Source organism: Chionomys nivalis, chromosome 17 (assembly GCF_950005125.1).
Source record: "Chionomys nivalis chromosome 17, mChiNiv1.1, whole genome shotgun sequence".
Classification (NCBI taxonomy): Eukaryota; Metazoa; Chordata; class Mammalia; order Rodentia; family Cricetidae; genus Chionomys; species Chionomys nivalis.
In genome coordinates, this window is record NC_080102.1 from 30,052,228 (window position 1) to 30,075,264 (window position 23,037).

The following is a 23,037-nucleotide window of genomic DNA, read 5'->3' on the forward strand; positions in this document are numbered from 1 at the left end:
CTCTCTCCTCTCTCCCTCTCCTCCCCCACACTCCACTCTTCAGTACTGTGTGGTACCTACTGTCTTCATGAGCCTGGCTGTCTAACAGTAACTTCCCCAAGCTGCATCCTACAGGAGGACATGCTGAGTGCCCCTGCCCCCTTCCTGTGCAGACACATAGTGTGCGCTCCTCCATCCGTATAGATGCCCCCAACCATGGAGAAGAAGTCCACTGAGTCTGCTTGTGCCCTTCTGTGGTGAGATTCCAATCCGTGCAGTGGATGCACTGACTCTCTGATGAGATCATGGGGGCAACCACCCTCATTAGACCCCATCATCAAACCAGCTGGGAAGTGTATTGTTGCATTTAATTTACACAATGACCTTAATTTACACAAGTGACCCAAAGTAGTCTCCTCTGTACCACTCCCTTGGTCCTGGAATGTTGCCTGATTCAATGAAGGGACTAGTTAGAAAGGAAAAAAAAATCTGTAAAATTCACATTTCTCAAGACAGGTTTAGCAGGAAACTGCCTAGTTTCCCCCACCTGCATATTCCAATTTAATCTGTTCATCAAGGGGACCTTGTGAAGATGTTCAGAGGCCCAGCCTGAAAGTCTAGAACACAAAGCCTGCCTGTTATACAGCTGGGAAGGCAAAGGGCTGGGTTCCATCCAGTTCTCCATGGTTGAGAACATGTTCAGGCTTAACACAACTCTCCAAAACATCACTGCCCAGGACTGCTTAGGGGAAAAGGACTTGCAAATGTTAGCTCTCTCAGTGTCTTTGGTCCTCTGCTCTCTGCTCCCCAGCTTGCTCCTGCTGGTCCCCAGTGATCCTGAACCCCATCACGTACACGAATATCAGGCTTTGTTACTCGCTGGATGCAGCCCCAGTACGTTCTCTTTGCTTTCTGTCTTTTTCTGTCCCCTAATCCTTCCTACCCTCCCTTTCCTTTGTCCCTCCTTCTTCCTGTTTTTTCTCCCTCTTTTCTCTCCTTCCTGTCATCTTTCTTCCATCTCATCCTTCTTTTCTTCTTTCTCTTCATCTTCTTCCCATATCACACGAGCACTTAGGACTCAGGAATATTCCCCGGAACAGGGGTGTGGAGGTAATGTTGGAAGGAAAAGGAGTCTTCATGGGGAACAGACCAGGGGCAAAGAAAGATGGGATGTGTACTCAGAAAGCCCATGAGAATAGGACCTTCCTCACATCCTACTGTGCAAATATTGAGGCACATGAATGGGGGGAGGCAAAGGATGTCAGCACAGAGCCCCCAAAGAATGTGTATTCCCTGGACCAAGCCGAGTCCAGAGCTGAAGACAGTCATATCTGGTTTACTATGTGCAGACTGAAGCACACGAGCGATCAAGTGGGGCTTGGAGACAGAACAAGGCTGGTCAAACCACACCTGCATGTTCACCATACTCCATGCTACCCAAGCATCAGCTCACCCCTGGACTACTGCGGTACCCCCAAACAGATGCCTCCCTTCACAATTTTCCCCTCTGAGAATCCAGGGTTATATTCATAAAACCGCCATGGAATGCCTGCTTCCCAAATATAACAGTGCTTCTTAATTCAGATCCAAATTTCAATGCCCCCCAGCCTGCCCTTCATGACCCCCATTCCTGCACCTTTTCCTCATGTCCTTTACCCTCCTCCACCTCCAAGCATAATGGCTCCCTGCCTCTTTCTTGACAGGCCAAATAACCACAAACCCAATGCCTTTCTCTCATGTCTTCCTCCTGCCTGCAGAGTTACTTCTCTAGAGGTCCATCTGGTCTCTGCTCAATGGTCCTCTCACCTGAATGTCTCCTTGGAAACCTCATGCAAGCATCACTCTCTCCACCTGCTATGCCCCTCTCCTTACTGGGCCTCCCTTAGTGTGTGTTACCACCAACACCCCCACCGCTGTCTGTGTTTATTTACCACCTCTCTGCCCTACTGGGACACACATCATTTGGAAGCAGGCCCTGGTTCTGGTTTTATTTGATACTCTACCTTGAAGGCACACGGTGGCATGCTTAGTACACACTTGTGATCTGGATAAATAAACTGTCTTTGAGGTGGATGTGAGCCACAGCAAAGACCATAGCAGTAGGGAGAGCTGTGTGAGTCGAAGGCAGATGACATTAGAAAGATGGGAAGAGTCTATGTGGCAATGTACTGTCTTTCAGAGAGCAACTGTCTGGCCAAAGCCCCCTGATCCAGGTCTGGCACTAGAGCACTTGGCCTGCAGGGCACATGGGATCCATGCCAAAATGAGTTTCTGGACACTTGTCAGGTAAAATTCAAAATGTAGTCACAAATGCCTTCAGAAGTAAGCCACACCTCAGATGCATCTGACCCTGCTTTGGTGAGAGCCGACATTAAGGAGCTGATGATAGAGGGCCCATTTCCTGTTCCTCCCTCCTCAGGGAATGGAAAACAGACACCTTTAATGTTCGGCCTGGACAGACGCCCCTCCCCTTTCCCCAGGTTATTTCACAGAAAGTTGTTGATTATCTACAAGATGAATTCAGGATCAACCAATAATCCCTCTGTTGATAGGAAGCAAACACTGAATGGATCTTGGGAGGAGTCAAACAGGAGAAGGAAGGATGTGAAAACCTGGCTGTGGACTGTGCCGAATAACTCAGAAGCCTGCCTGCCTGTGTAGGGTAGGGAAGAAAGGGTATGAGCCTCCCTCACAGACAGGAAGCTGTGGGGTCGGCCAAGATCTCGTGCTACTCAAAGGATGACATGCCCTCAGACAAAACGGTAATGAGCTATCTAACAGTCATTGGCTCAGGAAGGGCCCTCTTGCCAGGCTGTGAAATCCAACGCTCTGGAAGGGCAGACATATACAGCAGTTTGAATGAGAAATGCTCCCACAAAGGTTCAGATATTTGAACACTGGGTGCCTCGATGGTGGCGCTGTCTGAAGAAATGCGGGTGGGATGGAGGCCAGCTTCACATGTTTATAGTCTCACTCCATTCCTGTCCTCTTCTCTACTGCAGATCTGCAGTTAATGATGTGAGCACTGAGTTCCTGCTCCTGCCACTGTGCCTGCCCTTTGCTGCCAGGCTTTCCCGCCACGCTGGACTCTTAAAGCTCTGGAACCATAAGCCCAAGTAAACGCTTCTCTAAGTGTCCTTGGTCATCATGTTTTAACACAGCATCAGAAAACTACTACAAGACATGATGGCAGGGAGGTGGGTTATGGCAAGAAAAGAGAAACGCAAAGAAGTCTACCAAGGAAAGTAGACATGGCTAGCATTAGGTTTTCAGCAAGGAGAAAGAACCCTAGGATGTGATAAGAGACCAGAAAAGGCCACTGACAGCCACTAGGTTCCTCCCAGAGCTCCCTCCCTCGTGCAATCACAGCTGCAGGAGGCAGCCCTGCTCTTGGCGTTATCCCCCGTAGGACTTTCTGGGTCACTCGTGAAGCAGGTTGACCCTGCTAAGGCGAAAGAGGATGAGTCTAAGCTTCCCACCTCTAAAACAGTCAGAGGCTCTTCATCATATACACGACACACTGGAGCTGTTTGGGCTGAAGAGTCCACAGCCAGAAAATCCTTTTCAACAGCATCCAGCACTAAAACTCCCATACCTGAGTGATAGTTCCCACACCCCTTTAGGACTTCTGACCTTTGAGACCACGGCCACACTACTGCCTCTCTAACACTTCCCCCCATTTCATCATGTCAAAATCACATCCTGGGGCCACGCCGCTTCTTCCAGGAGCCTAAGGGGAAAACGAGAAACCACATTTGAGATATATATTCCCTCGTATGCCATACAAATGAATGAGTTAGAATCTCGAGGGCTGAACCCAAAGCCCCAAGCAGCTGTGTTAACTTCAGCTGAAGTCAGTGAGCAGCTGCTGCATACTTCCTGAATCTGACAGGTTCTTCTGTAACAAAGAGCTATTTTGCTAACAGTAATTTTTACTTTTCTTCTCTTTCAAACTGTGGCCCAGTATAATATCTGGGTAATTATTCGTAATTGATCACGAGGGCAGATTTTTCGAGTGATTCTGGATGCCAAAACGCTGAGCAAACCAGCTCTTGACAGGGCATATCCACCAAGGAGAGGCCTATAAATTCTGGACAGCAAACCCTTCCTAGCCAGGATGTGTTACCACAGCCACAGGCAGGGCCATTAGCACACAAAAGGCTTGGCTGTGCGAGTCAGCTAATGTGTGCCATATGGTCTTTCGCTCGGCTCCTCCTCTCCATGCCTCCAAATGTCAAGAATGATCATTTTCTACTGTTTGGATCTGAAACCTAGTGTTCAGGGACTACTTAGAACAGCCTAACAAAAGCCTGGCTGCAGGCCCTGAAATGAATCAAACAGTAGCCTCTGGCCCAAACGCTGCGCTCCCATCTGGTTCAGCAGGAAGTTTCAACCATGGAGAGTGGAACAAATGCCACCCAGACTGCCAGTGACAAGGTCTACCCGTGTTTCTCTCTGAAACCTGACAGAAGTCAGAGCTGGGGCAGCTAATGCAGATTGGCCACCATGAAACCTCAGTGCCAAGGAAAACAGATGAATATGACATGCATCTGGGGTACCACACAGGATGTGCCCAGTCGCTTAGTCGGTCAGCTATCTGTGAGGTGCTCCCAGTTGGGAAAACAGCTCGCAGTTTTGATCTCTGCAATGGGAAACACACCAAGTTCTAAATCTGGGGAGGGTGTGGAGGAGCCAGGCAGACCTGGTTCTCAACACTGGGGACTCACACATTTCTTCAGGTCTTGGATCCCTTATTAGTCAACTGAGATTAAGCGACCATACCCTGTGATACCTAGAGACAACTAAATAACAAACAGGAAAACAAAATTTACAAAGCTAGGATGCGGAAATGACTCAGTGGGTAAAGTGTTTGGCACATAAGCACGAAGGCCCAAGTTTGGAGCATCTGTAATGCTAGCACCAAGGGGAAGAGAAAAATTCTGGAGCTCATGGGCCTTGCAGTCTACCTAACCCAATGATGAAACCTTGCATAGACAAAGGGGGGGGGGAATGTCTGATGTTGACCTCTGACCTCCACACACATGCACATATGCATGCACTCACACACACAGAATACACACATTCAGAGAAACCCACTGCAGAGCTGCACACCTGCCCTGCGGTGATTGGCCAATTATCTGTTTGCACCTGCTGCTGGCTCTATGCCTGCCAAGATGAACTCCATTTAAAGAGGGCGCCCTCCAGACACTGGTACACAGGAAAGAACATGAGCACCAGAGGAACCTGTGTCTTCAGAAGGGAAGAATGAAGTCTGAGACGATCACTGTTTCGGTTCTCATTACCTGATGAGAGGAAACCAGCAGACGTGACAATAATCCAAAGGGGCAAAAAGCTTGATGTGAGCTTGAGCAGAGAGCAGACAACAGAGACCAGAGGGAGCTTGGCCAGGGCACCGAGTTCTCACTCTGAGTTTCCAGCCCCTTCCCCCCATGAGTCAATATTCCAGATTTTACACTTAAGTTAAAATTTTGATTTTTTTTTTTGTCTTGTCAAGACAAGAGGAATCAAAAAATATGTAGGCTACACCATTCAGGACTCAGCAGCAAAGAGCTAGGCGACAACCACATTCCCTCCACCTATACTGGACATCTCCTGGACAAGGTCAGTGCCTGGGGGACCAGATACCAGTCCTGGATCCTGCCTTTCTCCACACCACACAGTCATGTGTGTGCTCAGAGATCTGACTCCATGTCTGATCCATTTGCTCTGGCACACAAATTATCCAAGAAATTTACCAATGTTTTTATATTACTGTATATCCCACATGGTTCCGTATATTGGATAAGTATTTTACATATATACAAATTTGTGTTTTATGGCTGTGAACTCCTAATACTTTAGACACAGAAATAAGAAAAGTCTCCACTCCTGTGCTTTTACATCCTAGTGGTGAGAAGATGGGTCCTCAGCATGAAGAGTATCAACAAAGTCCTCTTCAGAACATGGATACCGGCTGATGGGACAAGTGTCTAGGGGTGGACAATAAGGAAGACAGACCTCTTGGAGAAAATGAGCTTCCTGGAAACCTGGAACATGCAAGTGTTAGAATGGCCTTAGGCTCACTCTGCTTCTTCCATTGGAACATTCCAGATTCAGATATCTTTGCTCCTCTCCCAGGCCCAGCTGACAGTCGTTCCTGCCTCCTCCTTACCTTCTAGATCAGGCAGGAGGAGGCTAAATCAAATCACACTGTTGCTCGCTCCACCCTGGGCAGGCATTCCTTATTTAGTATACTGTAACGAGGGCTGGGCATCGCTGCGGCTTAGGCACCAGTCCGCTGCCTTCACCATGTCATTGGAGAAAAACATCAGCTTTGTCTAAAATGAATGCATTCACCTTGCCAATGATTATGCTCTGTCTGCCTGTGGCTAATCTCTAAAGCAGCTGGTCCAGATTCCTTCCCCTACCTGATGTTTTAGTCTGTGTCTGCATGCTTAGGTCTCTGTGCCTGGTTTTAGCTGCTCTGTTCCTTCCCATAGCCTGTGTGTGCATCCTGATGTTCAGGAGTAGTTCCTGGTGATGTTTCAATTGAAAGTGACGGAGGGGGGGGTTGGGGGATGGCGGGGGGGAGACGATGACAGGTCAAAAGCAAGAGAAACAGAGATGGAATTTTTTAGTAAGTCATTCTATCTCAGGTTCTCCTGACTCAGCCAGGGGCTAATGGCACAGGAAGTTGCTTCCTAGCCCACAACATCTCAATTAACTGCTTCTCTTTTCTGTGTTCTTGCAGGCACTGAAGTCAAACAACATTCCCAGGATGGAACACAGGAGGAAGTGATGTACAGCCACACACTATCAGAGGAGCAGAGGCCCCTAAATACCTCCAGTCACCACTTGTGACTCACCAGAGGCAGCAGGGCAAGAGAAACAGCCCTCAACTCTTCCGATGCACCCTGTAGCAATGTCTTCCTCATTGCCTCCATTGCTCTACAAAAGCCCTTCAGGATCCAATCGCTTACCTGGTCACCTCACTGCCCAGCCTGTGAACTGGGTCAGGATGGGACTTCCACAACCCGTTGGCTCCATGTCTCCAGCTCTGGCCTGAGCTGCCATTTGTATCATTTGATTATCAGGGAGCTCCTGAGTGATGCTCTCCTCTTCCCTGTAACTGACCCCAAATCCAAATGGATGTATTTAGAATGCAAGTCCGACTCTCCAGTGTGGTATCAAACATCACAGTGAGCAAATGCAGCCAGGCACAGAGGAGACAGACCATGCTGAATACTTGGGTAAATATTTGATGAAATTTCAAACAGATTTTGGGGTTGGATAATGGTATTATGATTTGGTTTCTTTTAAAATCCTTTATCTTTGGGAGACAATATGCTGAAATATTCATATACAAATTATGGGACTAAGCATTGCTTCCAGCTAACCCAGTGATGGGCAGAGCTGAGTGTAGCTATAAATAAAACAGACTTTTTCAATGAATTCATAAATGTTGAATTAGATATTAGGGATATAGAGGTTCACTTAGTTATTTTTTCAACTTTTGCATATTTTTTTCCATAATTGACCACAGTGAAGGCAGCCAATTGCCCCACACTTCAGACACGATGAAAGCCACCATCCTCCAATGGCCTCCAAGGCTAAATGCTAATTGTTCTCAGGTCCTCTTATTTAAGTCCCCTGCTAAACCCCTGATGGCTCTAATCATGCCTTGCCTAGATATGCCAAGCAGCCACTGCCTCAGGCCCTACAGCTGCCAGCCTGAGCTGCCACCTCACTGCCTCCCAGACTGACCCAGTCTATCATTCTCTCTGGGGCCTTTCTGCATCCCCTGCTTAAATGCTAACTACTGTGTGTGCCTTCCTCTGCCTGCCAGAACATCAACAGGGAGCACCCTCAGGGAACCACAAGTGTGGCCAGCCAATGAAGAAGAAACATTTGTTGAAAGGATGAAGTTATCCTAGAAAGAACAGGAGAAAGGCTAGGGTACGATAAGAACAAGAAGACCAAAAAGGGAAAAAATGAGAAAGAAAAAAATGTTGAGAGGAGAATGGAAGGGGCAAAGTCCCCAGTAAAGTTTCAGCAGGGCTGGGACAAGAAGCCATGACTATGGCTCTTTGGGGTTGTAACGGATGCACGCTCAAACTAGAGACTTACAAATGACACTGCTGGATGTAATCTATGCACAGAAGTCGTAGTAGTCTCCTCTGTGCGACACTTCCTTTGTCCCATGACCATCATCAGCGTCCCTTTAACTACAAAGCTGCCCCAAGCAGCACCTGCTCCCACATCACTCCCTGAAGACTCAGAATCCTTGTCTAAACTGAACTTCCCCTCTCCTCTGAATATCTCAGAGACTTTATCCATCTCCCTGGAGATCTGACAAAGCTTAGCCTTAGGTGACTTTGAGCATCAGTCTGTAGAGCCCTATGTCTTTTTGGCAAATCCTGTGGCAGATAGCAGAACATCTGTGTATCATGCGAGCTCAAAATAAGGTTTGTGGGCATATGGTGCACCGGAAGATTGAGCAAAAGTAAGACAAGCTTTGCAGAAAGGTATTGTAGTCCTGGGTAGGAATCCCTGAGGGGCCATGGAGCAACTGTCTTCTTTAAGAATCTGACCTTAATTCACAGATGTTATTGCCAGGTTCAGCACACAGTTGGAGCTTGCTACATCCACATCTACACCCCACTCCACACACAGCTCTGCCCTACCCTCTCCATCTTTCCTGCTCCCCCTTGAGTCTCCCTATTCCATTCCCCAAATCTCAAAAATCAATATATCTGCTCAGTTCTCAAGTTCCTCAAGCTGTGTTCAGTATGAAGTATGAAGGAAGCCAAGCCCGCGTTTCATCGGCAGTTGACGTGGCTCACAAGGCTGAGAGCTTCACAGCATGAGAACAGCTGATTTTGGAAGCACACACGGTAGGTCCAGTCAATCCCTGCAAATAAAGGGTGGGCCTGATGGGCGAGCCCATACAAGATACCCCTTCTCCTCTTGGTGGGTAAATTACGTAAGTGAATAAAAACTGCTCATTGTCATCTTTACAGAGAGAGTTCCGTGGACCATCTAATACTATATGGGGAAAGGTGGCACTTGGAGAAGTTCAATGCCAGCAAAGCAAGGTGCTCATAAACACTAATGACATCACGTGTGACGATGTTGCCTTCTCATAAGACTGCGCACGGACATGTTCAGAGAATAAAAGCCCAGCAGCGGGACAATTTGCTTCCCATCCTGGGAGTTCTTCTCACAGCAACGCAGTCATTATGAGGCTTCACTGCTATAGCCAGAAAGCCACAGGTTTGCAAAGACCAGGAGGCATCCAAGAGTCACAGAGCCTTGAGGTCAAACCCATACACGTTTTTTCAAAGCCTAGGATCCTCTACTACATGGGAGAGAGAGCAACATGGTAGCGACTTCATTTGACTGACTGGAACCTAAGATGGGCTATGGCTGAGTATGTGAATGTGAAGTCACTCTCTTGCCTCCCACCCATGGAGCCTTGGAGACACCTTTCCACATCTCCCCTGACCTTTACAATGAGCTTCTCTCAGACTCCTGGAGGTTCACGATGGTTAAATTCAACAGAATTGTTTGAGGGTTCACCGGTGAGCAAGGACAGGTATAGCTGATGAGTGACAAGAGTCACACATGGTTTCACAGTTGAACATGTGGGATGTTGTACGCCCCACTCCCTGAGTCAATCCACGGCATGTATACAAAACCATCCTCCAAAGAAGCTGTGTGATATTCAGGACAAATGGGGCATCCAGTAGGTTAGGGACTGCCTCCATAAGACACCAGGACCTCTACCCACCCATGGGTCAGTGGCTCCATGGCCTCTGGATAAGAAAACGCAGGGTAGAGGAGTTATCTGTGCCAGGAGCTGCCTGTCTCTCTACTGGATCTAATTCCCCTGTGGAGAACACCGTGTGGGACTAGAAAAGCGAGCACAAGCTTCAGGGGTACATTCCTGTGGTGGTGGGCTGGGCTGGGAACCAGCATCACAGAGCTGAGCCTGAGTCCTGGTCCAGTTAGCCATGAGCCATACTGCAGAGTATCCGACTTTTGTTTTGTTTTGTTTTTTTTGTTTTTCGAGACAGGATTTCTCTGTAGCTTTGGTGTCTGTCCTGGAACTACCTCTTGTAGACCAGGCTGGCCTCGAACTCCCAGAGATCCGCCTGCCTCTGCCTCCCGAGTGCTGGGATTAAAGGCGTGCGCCACCACCGCCCGGCTGAGTATCCGACTTTTGTATGCTGTGACCGCCCTCCTACCAAAAGCCTGTGACACTATGCCTGGTTTCAAAATTTTACAGAAGAAGGCAGTTACTAAATTTAATTAAAGATAATTACATCAAATTAACTAGCATGAGCTACAATATTCAATAATAATGCAGATATTCAAATTAAAGTTGTAACATGTTAGCAGATTACTACCTTTGTCTCTATTTTCTCTTACGTTTTTCTCAAAATTGAACTCTCTCATCATCTCCTGTGAGAAACTTTGGCCAAATTCTGATTTCACAGGGCTAGTATGTTCCCATGTAGCAGAGCCACAGCCAGTCACAGACTACATGTCATGTCTCCAAGGCCCAGATCAAGGGAGAGAACAAAGTGGATTCTAAACAAGATGACTGGGCCGAGTCCAGTCTTTCAGTTTTCAATATTCACTGCAAGCTTCGGGGGCAGAGGTTGGACTTGAGTCCTCTGTTGGATGTCAGACAATGGAGGCCACACAGATGAAGCCAGAGTGGATGAGCAGGACATCAGAAAATGAACATGGTTTACTTACTCGGAGACCTGGAGGCCCAGGGGGTCCCTCTCTGCCTTCTGGACCAATCGAACCCTTCAAGAGAAGAAAAAGAAAAAGGACAGAGAACGTTAAGTGTGGGGTTCCACAGCATGGCATATGCTCTGCCTCTCACTCTCATTGGACAGGAACTTGTCACGGCATCCAAACGGGTAATTATATGGTCAGAGGGGAAGCAGCAATTTATGATCTTAAATCTATCTAAAACATACAGATGGATATGGGCTTATAAGCAAGAAGACAGGCGATGTCGCACACACTACAGAAGAGCCCAGCAGGAACCGCATAGTTAACTCAGTAGTCTGCATGGAACACACAGAGAAGAAGCATCTGAAACCCAAATGTCTAACTGCTAAGTCTGTGCCCATTCTTTCATCTTGTTTCCTCCATAGGAACCAGCTTGGGTTCTCTGAGTCTTGGGGAACAATAACCAAAGTATGAAAGTTAGGACAGACCATCTGGAGAGATGGCTCCTCTGTTAAGAGCACTTGATGCTCTTCCAAAGGCCCTAGGTTCAGTTTCCAAAACCCACATGGGGGCTCGCAACCATCTACAGCACAAGTTCAAATGGATCTGACTCCTTCTTCTGACCGCCACAGGCACCAGGTATACATGTGATGCACTTACATAGCAGGCTAAACACTCATACACATAATGTAAAAATAGATAGATAGATAGATAGACAGACAGACAGACAGAGTTGTCACAAATACAATTATCCAGGAAAGGTACATGTCAATTAGAGAAAGAATGCTAATGTCTATAAATGATGTGTGACCTCTGGTATGGGGATCAACAGACATTGCCAAATCCTGGTCATGTCTTCTCTAAAATGGAGGTGATGTACCCATGTGCTGAGCATTCGAGCGGACCATATGGAGAGCAAACCCTTAGGCTCAGTGCATTGTTTGTTTCAATTGTAAAGAACAAGTGGGAAAGCTTCATGGGCAGGTTAGATCCTCATCTCAAGCAAGGGCTGGCTCTATCACTATGCCTTGGTAAAATTTGTCCATAACCTTCTTTCGTTATCTTAAAGAGTTGGCATCATATATGCACAGTCCCTATGGCAAATGTTGCAGAACTCCTTGGTAACCAATCAGATACTATTTAGAGCCATGGTCTTTTCTTTCTATAACACTGTGTAAGTGAGAAAGAGAGTGTGTGCATAGTATGGTAGGGGACAGTATGTGCGATTCTCCTTCTTCATAAGGAGAAGCGTGCTGAGCTCTGGGCACACCAAGAGAGGAGACCCCCCAGAGGAGACCCCCCACAGAAGTTACTCTGCTTTAAGCATAGAAAAATGCCTGACATTGAACAGGCCCTTTAGTGGCTTAGCCATGCATTGGTACAATTGGCAGAGCCTACTTCATCCTAGGGAAGGGAGCTAGCATTTGTCTGTAGAGTATCATATGCTGTTTCCAATTATGGAACAGGATATATTTTCCTCTCCTTGGAGTTGCTGAACACAGACTCAATTTTTTTTCTTTTCTCCACAGAATTCACTAAAGCCAGCTTCCCAGTTTTGTTCAATTCAATGAACATTTAAGAAGCAGTTGCTCTGTGGATGGCTCTGAGGTAGGTGCTGCCTGGGATTCAAAAGAAGGAAGAGATGCAGACTGCTGCCCATCTTGGGCTTAGGAAATCTCCAAGAGCATTATTCTGTACATCAGTCCATTCAACCCCCACAGCATAATTATGTAAGGGGTGGCGGCAATGATAATTTTCAAATTGGAGATGAATCAATTGAGTATTAGAGTCATCGGGTACTGTTAGCCAAGATGCAAAGCTACGTTTTTGGAAGGATGCAACAGGATGTGTGGTTAAGGCCTTTGGCATCTAACTGTGAGTGCCTTCCATGGTCACTCTGCTTTTTATCCACTCCAGTCAAGTCCCATTCTAACACTCTCTTGAGTGTCCACCGGCAGGAGCATCATTAAGATTCCATCATATGATAAACCTTCTGGATTTCAAATAGGAATAGTATCGGTCCTGGCCTTAAGAATTTTAGTCTTAGTATAGCAATAAAATGACTCCTAATGTCATCTTTCTACAGCCATTGATTAGAGTATCACCCAGCCTTGACCAGAGAAACTTCCTGAAATAGAAGGGAACTGACACAGAGATCCACAACTGGACAATACTGAGAGTGAGAGGCTTTGGAGCACTCAGTCCTATTTGTCTTCATCAAATCCCTTCTCCCAGGACTCTAAAATCTATGCAGAAGAGGAGGCAGGAAGACTAAAAGAGCCAGAGGTGCGGATAACTCCAAGGAAAGAGCATCTTCCAGACAGAACAGGACTGATGCACTTATGAACTCACAGACCTACGACAGCACAGGTCAAACCAGATAAAATCCCAGCATTGACAAAGGAAGAGGCTACAATACCACACCTCTAACCAAGAGTCCCAAGAGTCTATTTGCAATAGACACCTGTGGGAAAGGTAAAATCAGTTTCCTCCCAAACTGTGTCCCTTGGTATATCAACCGTACTTCAGGGTAGGCCCCATGCCCAGGAGTAGCTGGCATCCACAAGAGATTTCTTGGTTTGGGGGAGGGTGTGTGTACATGTGTGCGTGTGCGTGTGTGTGTGTGTGTGTGTGTACAAGCATGCTCATGCACTTTTGAGTTTGGTTTGGTATTATATCTCACTGATTTTGTTTTATTTTTTTAGTTAGCTTGTCTTTTTTCAATTTTCATTAGAGAGAGTAGGGAAAATCTGGGAGAAGTTGGGGGAGGTGAAAGAACATGATGAGAATATATTGTATGAAAGCAAAGGAAATAAAAATGAATGAAGATAGTAAAATACACAAGGAAACAGACAAATGTGATTCTAAAAATACACTGCATGGAAAAAATAAGCAAAAACAATGCTTTAAAGAAGTGTAGTCCTAGAATCCTGTTTCCCTTTTAACAAAGCCTCCCCTGGGTGTTTCCAGAACCTTGGCTAACATAAGCAATTCCACTATCAACACCTTCTCCTGCATGAAGCCCTGCTCTCCAATGACAGGCGTGTACAGCATGAACAACATCTGCAGTAACCTCGGTTCTCCCGACAGCAGTTCTGACCCTCGTGAAGGACCTTAGCAAAGCTCCAAGGCCGTCTCCATCACATCCTTCACAATGAGAAGCACCAAGGCTAGGTAGATAGATATCCAGTTCAATTTTGTGTTTTGCCTCTTACTAGTTTTTTAAGTCAGTCAACCATCATCATGTCAATCCCTACACTGCTGAAGATGAGCAACTTCTGTACAGAAATTCATCATTTTCCAAGAATGGATGTAGAATGTATATTCACATACACACAGAACCTAAATCTCTCAAAGCTTACAGCTATGCTAGGTAGACAGCTATGAGAAGATGAGCCTTGGGATGGTGGAACAGAAGATAGCTTTATTGATCCAAAAGTTTTGATATTAAATTGTTCTAGCTACATTGATGTGGGAGGTGACATATGCTGTGAATGTTTTATTGACATTGGTTAATAAAAAAGCTGCTTTTGGCCAATGGCTTAACAGAGTAAAACCATGCTGAAAGAGATATACAGAGAGAGTAGGCAGAGTCAGGGAGAAGCCATGCTGGAACCTTGCCAGTAAGTCACAGTCACGTGACAATACAGATTAATAATAATTAACCAAGCGTGTAAGAGCTAGCTACCAATATGCTTAAGCTATTGGCCAAACAGGACTGCAAATAATATAGTTTCTGTGTGATTATTTCAGGAGTCTGGGTGGCCAGGAAACAAACAGGCAGCCTCCCCCAAAACTACACTGTAATCAAACACTATCTAGGCTTGGTTTATGTTCCACCCCTTGTCACAGAGCCCTCACGATGAACAGGCTCTAAAGCTCAAAGTGAATCAATTTATAGATACAGCTGCTTCATTTCCCTCAAAAAAAAATACAACAATGTAAAGAACTCAGAATCAGGGGCTGGAGAGATGGCTCAGTGGTTAAGAGCACTGTCTGCTCTTCCAGAGGTCCTGAGTTCAATTCTCAGCAACCACATGGTGGCTCCAAACCATCTGTAATGAGGGCTGCCCTCCTTGGGGGTATGGGTATACATGGAGGCAAAAAGTTGTATGCATAATAAATAAATAAATCTTTACAAAAAAAAAGAAATCAGAATCATGTTGCCTGGAAATGAAACTTTAACACACACACAGAGTGTGTGTGTGTGTGTGTGTGTGTGTGTGTGAGAGAGAGAGAGAGAGAGAGAGAGAGAGAGAGAGAGAGAGAGAGAGAGAGAGAGAGAGTTAGAGAGAGTTTAATGCCCCCCATAAAGTTCACTGCATTTTTACTAATTAGCCTTACAATCTGAACTTCCACCATAAATGATCACAGGGACCCTTCAATGTTCTCCCCCCAAACGGTTATTTTCCACATCATTAAGTTCTTAACACAGGCAGAAATCAATGGCCGCCTGCACAGAGCCTCTAAGCGATCAAGGCTAATCGGAGAGGAGGGGAAAAGTAAATAAGCATGAAGTGGTTCAACTGTCACTTCAGTGCCCAATATGAGCAGAAACGGATACACCAAGAGTCCTGATCACAGCCTGTTGGGGGACAAGGGGCTCTGAGTGCAGGCTGCATGATCTCTGCACTTGATTGTGTGTCAGCAACAATGCCCCCTGTCCACAGTTCAGTGTCCCATGGAGGATGGTAAAAGCCCACAGCTTCTATCCCGAGTGAGATACTGAAATACTCCCCTGTTTAGCAACAGGAAAGAATATGCATTCCCAGACTTACAGGTGTTTAAGTACACCCTGCCATGGGGGAGGAGTGACTTACCGGTGCTCCTGAAGGTCCAGGTGGGCCTTGGTGACCTCTTGGTCCAGGGGCTCCCTGAAAAGACAAGAAAATATGCATTAGTCACCACTCTCCTCTCTACCTGAACAGGAAGACCACCACCCAAGGCCTTTCATTGACAAGGTCCCAAGCTCCCCAAGCTCTCAGAAGGCAACAAAGGCTTCTGACTCTCAACTGGAAGTCAAATGAACACATCCCTGAAAGAATTCCTGAGCTCAACCCCATAGCTGTGGCTTTTCTTCTGCTACAGCTTAAATCCCAACATGGGAAAGACCTGTTTTCCATACCTGCTCTCCCTTCAGGCCCTCTCTGTGCACCTGAGAGACAAACAGGAGTTAGCAACGGTGTCATCATGTCCTCAACAGTCATCAGATACTCTCAACTCCTTCCCAGCTATCCACTGCATGTCACAATGCAGTGGCTTATGATTCTTCTCCAATCTGATTCAGTGTTTGATATCGAATGCCCTTTTTGATAAAGGTTTTAACAGCACACATTAAACATACGTAATAGTGGGTTTCATGATAGCCTTATTTAATGAACGTACATTGTATTTCCTGATTTCACTCCTCCCTCGGCAACCACTAACTGCCTGTCGATCCCTATCCAAGTTCTCTCAATCGGATGAGTTCTGCTTTATGCAGAGAGATCAGTTCTCTATGACCAATTCCATGAGCTCATGAGTGCATCCCACCTTCAGTCACTCACCACAGAGCCTGGCATGCCAGGGGGTCCTGCCGGCCCCACATCTCCCTGCAGAGAAGAGAAAGTAGATAAACAGTTATGTCCTCCACATTCTTCTGTTGCCTATTCCAAACACCAAGAGGATCTTCTCTGTGCTCCACCACACACAGCACCATCATGGCTGGACGTCCCCCACCTTGAGTATTGCTGCATCCAATTCCCATCTCACTCTCAAGCTCAGATGCTACTGGAGGACACAGGTCTTTTCATTTCCTCTTTGTGCTCATTCAGACCAGGGTCTCAGCAGCTGTTGTGTGAGGTGTGTCACGTCTATCTACTGTTCCAGAAACAGCGCTGGACCCCCATTCTGGGGATACCTGATGCAGCAGGCTGTGCTGGAGGCGGAAACCACAGGATTTCTGCCTTTGAAGTGGTCCTTGTGCTAAGTTCATGGTGGCCATCTCGGCACAGTCAAACTCCCTGCAGACACTTAAAGTACAGGGCAGAAGCACATGGGCTGTGCAGTGTGCACGGAAAATCAGTCAGTGAGTCAGTTGATAGAAGTAGGCACTGAGGGACAGGACTGGACAGGGCAGGAGAGTGCTGTTTCTCCCTTGCTCAACTTCAGTATCATTTCTAGGTAAGTTAACGTTTCTCCCCTGCTGGGCGATTTTACAACTGAGATTTGCATTGCTGTGTTATTCAAATATTAGGATTTTAATACTCCCCCTGCAGAGACTTAAAAATCTTAAAGTAAGTTACTAGTTCAAGTCAGTAAGAACTAATGGTGCTATTTTATGTGTATATGTGTGTGTGTGTTTTGTCTATATTCTGGGTATTTCTCTTGTATTTGAAGATTTAGTTTATCTTATCCTACTTGGGGAAATACTGAGGTATTGCTTCTCATGGCAGATGCAAAGGTGGAAGGTCAGCTCACAGATCATCACATTACTTGGGGGCATTCATTGAGATAATTAACAAGTCAGTCAGGCTCAGATGGTCTGGTGCCTCTCATCTCATTATGGGAGTGAAAATAGAAGATCTTCTAGACCTTTGCTGTTTCACAATCATTGAGAAAACCATTGGAACTAGAAGGACCATCTTCTGAATTCCCTCTTTACAGATAAGAGACAGCAGACCAAAAATAGTATCTTGTCCAAGATTCCACAACAGATTTTATTAAATCTATCTAGTCTATCTATGTATCTATCTGTGTATCTATGTATGTATGTATGTATGTATGTATGTATCTATCTATCTATCTATGTATCTATCTATCTATCTATTCATTCATTCTTCTCCCCTAAATTATATCTGGACCACAGTTTCTCCTCCCTCCCCTCCTCCCCTAACCTCCTTCCTCCTCCAGACCCATTTGTCTTCTTTTTCCCTTCAGAAAAGGTCAGGTCCTCCAGGGGTATCCACCAAACACGGTGTAACAAGTTAGCATAAGACTAGGCACATATCCTTATATCATGACTACACAAGGCAACCCAGTAGGAGGAAAAAGGGCCCTCCAAACAGGCATAAAAAGTCAGAGACAACTCATACTATCCCACAAGAACAGCAAGCTACACACACACATATGCATAGAACCTAGCTCAGACCCATAAAGGCTCCCTGACTGTTGCTTAAGTCTCTGTGAGCCCCGTGAGCCCTGGTTAGTTGATTCTGTGGGCGTGTTCTTGGGGTGTCCCTGACCCCTTTGGCTCCTACAACCCTTCCTCCTTTTTTAAATGTACTTTTAAATCCATCCACATTTTTAAATCCATTATTTGCAGATGATATGATAGTGTACATAAGTGACCCCAAAAACTCTACCAAAGAACTCCTACAGCTGATAAACACCTTTAGCAATGTGGCAGGATACAAGATCAACTCCAAAAAATCAGTCGCCCTCTTATACACAAAGGATATGGAAGCAGAGAGGGAAATAAGAGAATCATCACCTTTCACGATAGCCACAAACAGCATAAAATATCTTGGGGTAACTCTAACCAAGGAAGTGAAAGATCTATTTGACAAGAACTTTAAGACATTGAAGAAAGAAATTGAAGAGGATACCAGAAAATGGAGGAATCTCCCCTGCTCTTGGATTGGGAGGATCAACATAGTAAAAATGGCAATTCTACCAAAGGCAATTTATAGATTCAATGCAATCCCCATCAAGGTCCCATCAAAATTCTTCACAGATCTTGAGAGGACAATAATCAACTTTATATGGAAAAACAAAAAACCCAGGATAGCCAAAACAATCTTATACAATAAAGGAACCTCTGGAGGCATTACCATCCCTGACTTCAAACTCTATTACAGAGCTACAGTAATGAAAACAGTGTGGTACTGGCATAAAAACAGAGAAGTCGACCAATGGAATCGTATGGAGTTTATTTTTTAATTTATTTTTTTAAAAACTATCTTTTCTCATTTTACATGCCAACTCCATTTCCCACTCCCTCCTTCCTCCTGTTCCCTCCATCTCCCACCCATCGCCCATTCTACATCCCATCCACTCCTCAGAGCAAGTGAGCCTTCCCATGGGGAGTCAACAAAGTCTAGCACATTGCTTTGAGGCAGGACCAAGGCCTCCCACCTATATCTAGACTGAGCAACTTGTCCCTCCAGAGAGAAGGGATTCCAAAAGGCCAGAACAAGCAATATGGATGAATCCTGAACTCAGAGTTTATTTTTGATGGGTACTTATTTTGTGTATACACACACACACACATACACACACACTTTTTAGCTTTTTGAGACAGGGTTTCTATGTGTAGCCCTATCTGTCTATCTGTCCTGGAACTTACACTGTAGACCAGGCTGGCCTTGAGTTTGCAAAGATCCACCTGCCTCTGCCTCCCAAGGTCTGGGATTAAAGACTTGGGCCACCATAGCTGGGCCACCGACAGGGTGGGTATTTATTCTTAATGCAGGACAACAATTCAAAAGCAACAGGAGAACTGATTGGGAGTTCCCGACACCCAGTGAGCCTCCTCTGTGTTGCACTCTCTTCCCAGAGCTCACTGTGCCCCTCCCCCAGATTCTGGCTTCCTTACCTTCTCTCCCTGGGGTCCTGCCACACCAGGAGGTCCAGGTCTTCCCTGGTGGAAAGAAAGCAGAGACGGATTATGACAAGTCCCGTGATACACAGAAGTGAGAGAAGAGGGGGATTTCCGGAAACTGCATCTTGAACAGGGTTATCCTTCGGAGGCCAGGCTTCCCAGCTCTAGGCTTCCCAGCTTCCTTCCCAGCTAGGAAGCTCTTCCTCTGGAAATCTGAACCCTGTATACCCGCGCTGCCATCTTTAGAATCATGCTGGTAATTGCAACTGGACACCACAGTCTGAGAAAACAGCACAAGGCCACCTTTTGCCTAAAGACAAGGATGACAGAGAGAGAACTTTACAAAAGGCAAAAGCACAAACCACCCAGATCTGCCTGGCACCAGAAGGCAGAGGGCAGAGTCTCATGGAGCCCTTTGGAAATGCTTAGAGGTCTTGGGCATGGGTGTTTCAAAATTAGAAAAGGGCAAGAGTCAGCCTAGACTTGGGCCAGGATTAAGAAACTGACGTAAGAACCTAAGGCCCAGAGAGGTGGCCTATGAGATGCCAAAGGACCTGCTTTTCAGGTCCTCGTGGTGTAGGGCATCCTACTGAAAGAAGCCAGCAGGAAAGAGTGAGCATGCTTACAAGGGACTGGAGGAGAGAGCAGGGCCTGCCCTTCATATGACTGTGTTATGCTCCTTGGGAAATAAAGTGAAAGGACTTGAAGGAGAGCTGGACAAGTTATGGGCACCCACCAGGAGTGGACTGCAAGGAGCAGTGGACTGTAGTCTCCAGTTCCCCGTTTATCCTTCCAGAGACTAAGCTATAGATGCACTTTCTCATGAACAATTGCTCTGTCTATGGTGGCACAGTCCAGATTCCTTAATGGATTTCACAGTTTCATCTCCTTCATCCATACCACTACATCCTATTGTACACATTTCCTTCTCCTTCATCTGCATCAACGCATCCTGCTGCATGCAACTCTTTCTTCTTGCTGAGCATTTGGGCTGCTTCTAATTGTTTCTTCTAGAGATGCGGTGAAGGCAATACTCCTGTATACTGGCCCCGGTGAGCATGTGCATCACCTATGGGCTTCACACTATTGCAATATATCCTATTACCCAAGGTATAATGGATGCAAACCAGTGTGTTTGCTGGAATCCCTGTAGTGTTAACACTTACAGAATCAACACAGGTGAGGTCTGGACCTTGCACTACTGTTGCCCTTGCTGAGCAGGAAAGAAGCTGAGGTTAGTGCCAAGCTAACCAAGCATTCCTGTCACAAAGAACACTGCCCACCAACCCCAGTACCCACCTACCTGTGCTCCTGGCTCTCCAGGCTTCCCAGGGAATCCATCCAGGCCTCGCTCGCCCTGGCAAAGAAGGAAATAGCAGAAACAAAGAATGAATAGTCACATGGAAAGAGCTGGCTGGACAACCTGTGGTCACTGTCACAGAAGGTAAGGGGAACCTAGGCCCTGAGTGTCAAGCATGCCCAATCCCACTCTCCATCAGACTCTCCCACATACAGGAGAGCTAAGCGCATCACACAGAACATCTCCAGAATCGAAGTTACTGGGGTCAAAGAGCAGAGGGGAAAAACTTGAGAAACTGTAATTTTATCTCTGTTTCCCTTGTGGCCCAGGGGTACCGCGGTCTCCTCATCACACAGGTCTTTATGTGTGTAAAACGTAGGTATGTGGTGTCATAACACAGTTGGTAAAATGGCAGGCACAGTGTGTGTGTTGTCCACTTTGTCCAGCAAATATGAGCATCCATCAGGCTCCCTGCCCTTGGAATGGACCTAAGAACTGACCACTAACTAACAGCATGCCAGCATCCACTCATCCATCTAATCCCCAACCCATCTGCCCACATTCATGATCAGTTGGTTTGACTCTCCTATTCGATGCAGTTATTTTGGACAAGCATCTGTTCTGTATTTCCTGGGAATAAGAATCCCTCCCTCCAGACACTGATGAGTCAGTGAGATGTGCCAGCCTTCTCTCTGCCACATGCCAGCTTGCTTTAGCTCAAGTCAATGGAAGTCACTGTGTTCCATATGAGTGAGCTGATGTCTATGTCCTGAGCTGGAGCCATCATCCAGAAGGGTTGCAATTGCTCAGGTGTGGGAGAAAGATACTCCACGGGGGTCATTCATGCTAACGAATAGGATGCTCTCTGGGTACCTCCGCTGGCATGGGCTCTTTCTTTCTCATGGCTCACCTTCGATTCACTCCCTGACCTCTTTGGTTAATTAGATGCCCTGTTCTGCTCCAGGGTGCACTCATTTTCCTCTGCTCATCTCTCCTAATTCAATTTGCATTTATTATCCTATCTACAGGAAGACACAAGGCCTAACGGTCCTCCACACTATTGTGTCCCCCAGGCCCAGCCTAGAACCTCATGACACAGCTCTAGGTAACATTAACGGAGTTTCAGAAACACATGAAAACTATTCTGAACTTTTCTGTTTCCCTGTGGCTGGCTTTATTTTCCAAATTGTTCTCTGTTTCTTTCAAATATTTTTTTATTCCGTTTTCATTTACTTTGTTTCCTTAACATGGGTGCCTCCTATCAGAAGCTGCTTTTGGCCCTGTGATTGAAGATTGATGCCTATCATTGAGGTGTCTGAGCAGACAAACTCTGTTGGCTACAGCCTACCTCTGTGAATGCAGGCAGGAGGGTCTTCCTCTAGGAGAAGGCTGCCCTGCTCCTATTCCCTCTGGGGATTGCTGGCTAACAGGGGAATGCTCCTCTCTGGGGATGGAGGTGGGGTAAGCCCTGATGCTTCTCCTGCAAATAGGAAGGTGTTAAGACAGGGCTGCCCAAGTGCTACATGCCAGTTAATCACTCACAGCTTTCCCAGCGCCTTCCTCCTGGAACCTACTGGCTAACTAGCAGCTAGTTAGCTCTCTTACCATGCAACTTATGACTTCCTTTCATCTGCACCAATGCAAAGGTAACCTCCACAGTGTTTTTTCTATCTTCTAGAAATGATTTTGTATGTCTTGAATGTTGATTTCTACTGGAAAGGACTCTGTGGTGATTCTTTTAGAAAGCCCCACCACCACAGGAGGCTCGGGGCCATGGGGAGAAGTGATGTCTGTATGTCTTTTCTCTGCCCACTGGTTCCACACCTGTTATTATACATTACCTCCTTCCTATCCCTTGGCCAGCTTGAGCACATGAAAAAAACAAGGCTCGGAGTTAAGAAGCTACGTGATCAAGCTGAGCATGTGGAGGTGGAAACAACTTCGGGGCATCTTGACCCCAAATCCTCAGCCTATTTCCACTACTCCAAGGCCTGTGTAGGGTCCTCAGAGCAACATGCCAGGCTCCCTTTGGATGGCTAGGCTGAGTGAATTCTAAGAGTCTCAGTGTCTGTGGTTCATCACTCCTCTTCTCTAGACAGGGCTACGCCTGCGTCCAAAGCCATAGGGATGCAATCACGTGGTGGAACCATGAAAAATAGCAGGAACTCCTGATTTCCAATGCAGAATGCTCTCCCTGTGAAATCTCACCTGGCACTTGGGGCCTCAGGACTGATGACCAGGAACAAATCTACAAGTTCTGCCTCAAAACAGAAGGCTCTGCCTACGCCTTGGCCCTCCATTTCTTGTGTCTTCACACCTGAAGTCCTAACTGAATAAAGTCCAGAGCCCAGAGATCTCCCAGATGTAGCTCAAACAGGGACAGAGCAAAGATGAAGCAGACCTGACTGGACATCTGGACTGTGTCAGC

At 46.4% G+C, this 23,037-nt stretch overlaps 1 protein-coding gene across 1 annotated transcript in view; it reads right to left on the minus strand.

Annotated features, from left to right (window-relative positions):
- Col22a1 (collagen type XXII alpha 1 chain) overlaps positions 1-23,037 on the minus strand; it is a 212,628-nt gene that overhangs the window by 124,741 nt on the left and 64,850 nt on the right. The window contains 5 exon segments of the mRNA XM_057791877.1: positions 10,744-10,797; positions 15,549-15,602; positions 15,854-15,883; positions 16,275-16,319; positions 19,304-19,320. Of these exon segments, the coding sequence (XP_057647860.1) occupies positions 10,744-10,797; positions 15,549-15,602; positions 15,854-15,883; positions 16,275-16,319; positions 19,304-19,320 (200 nt within the window).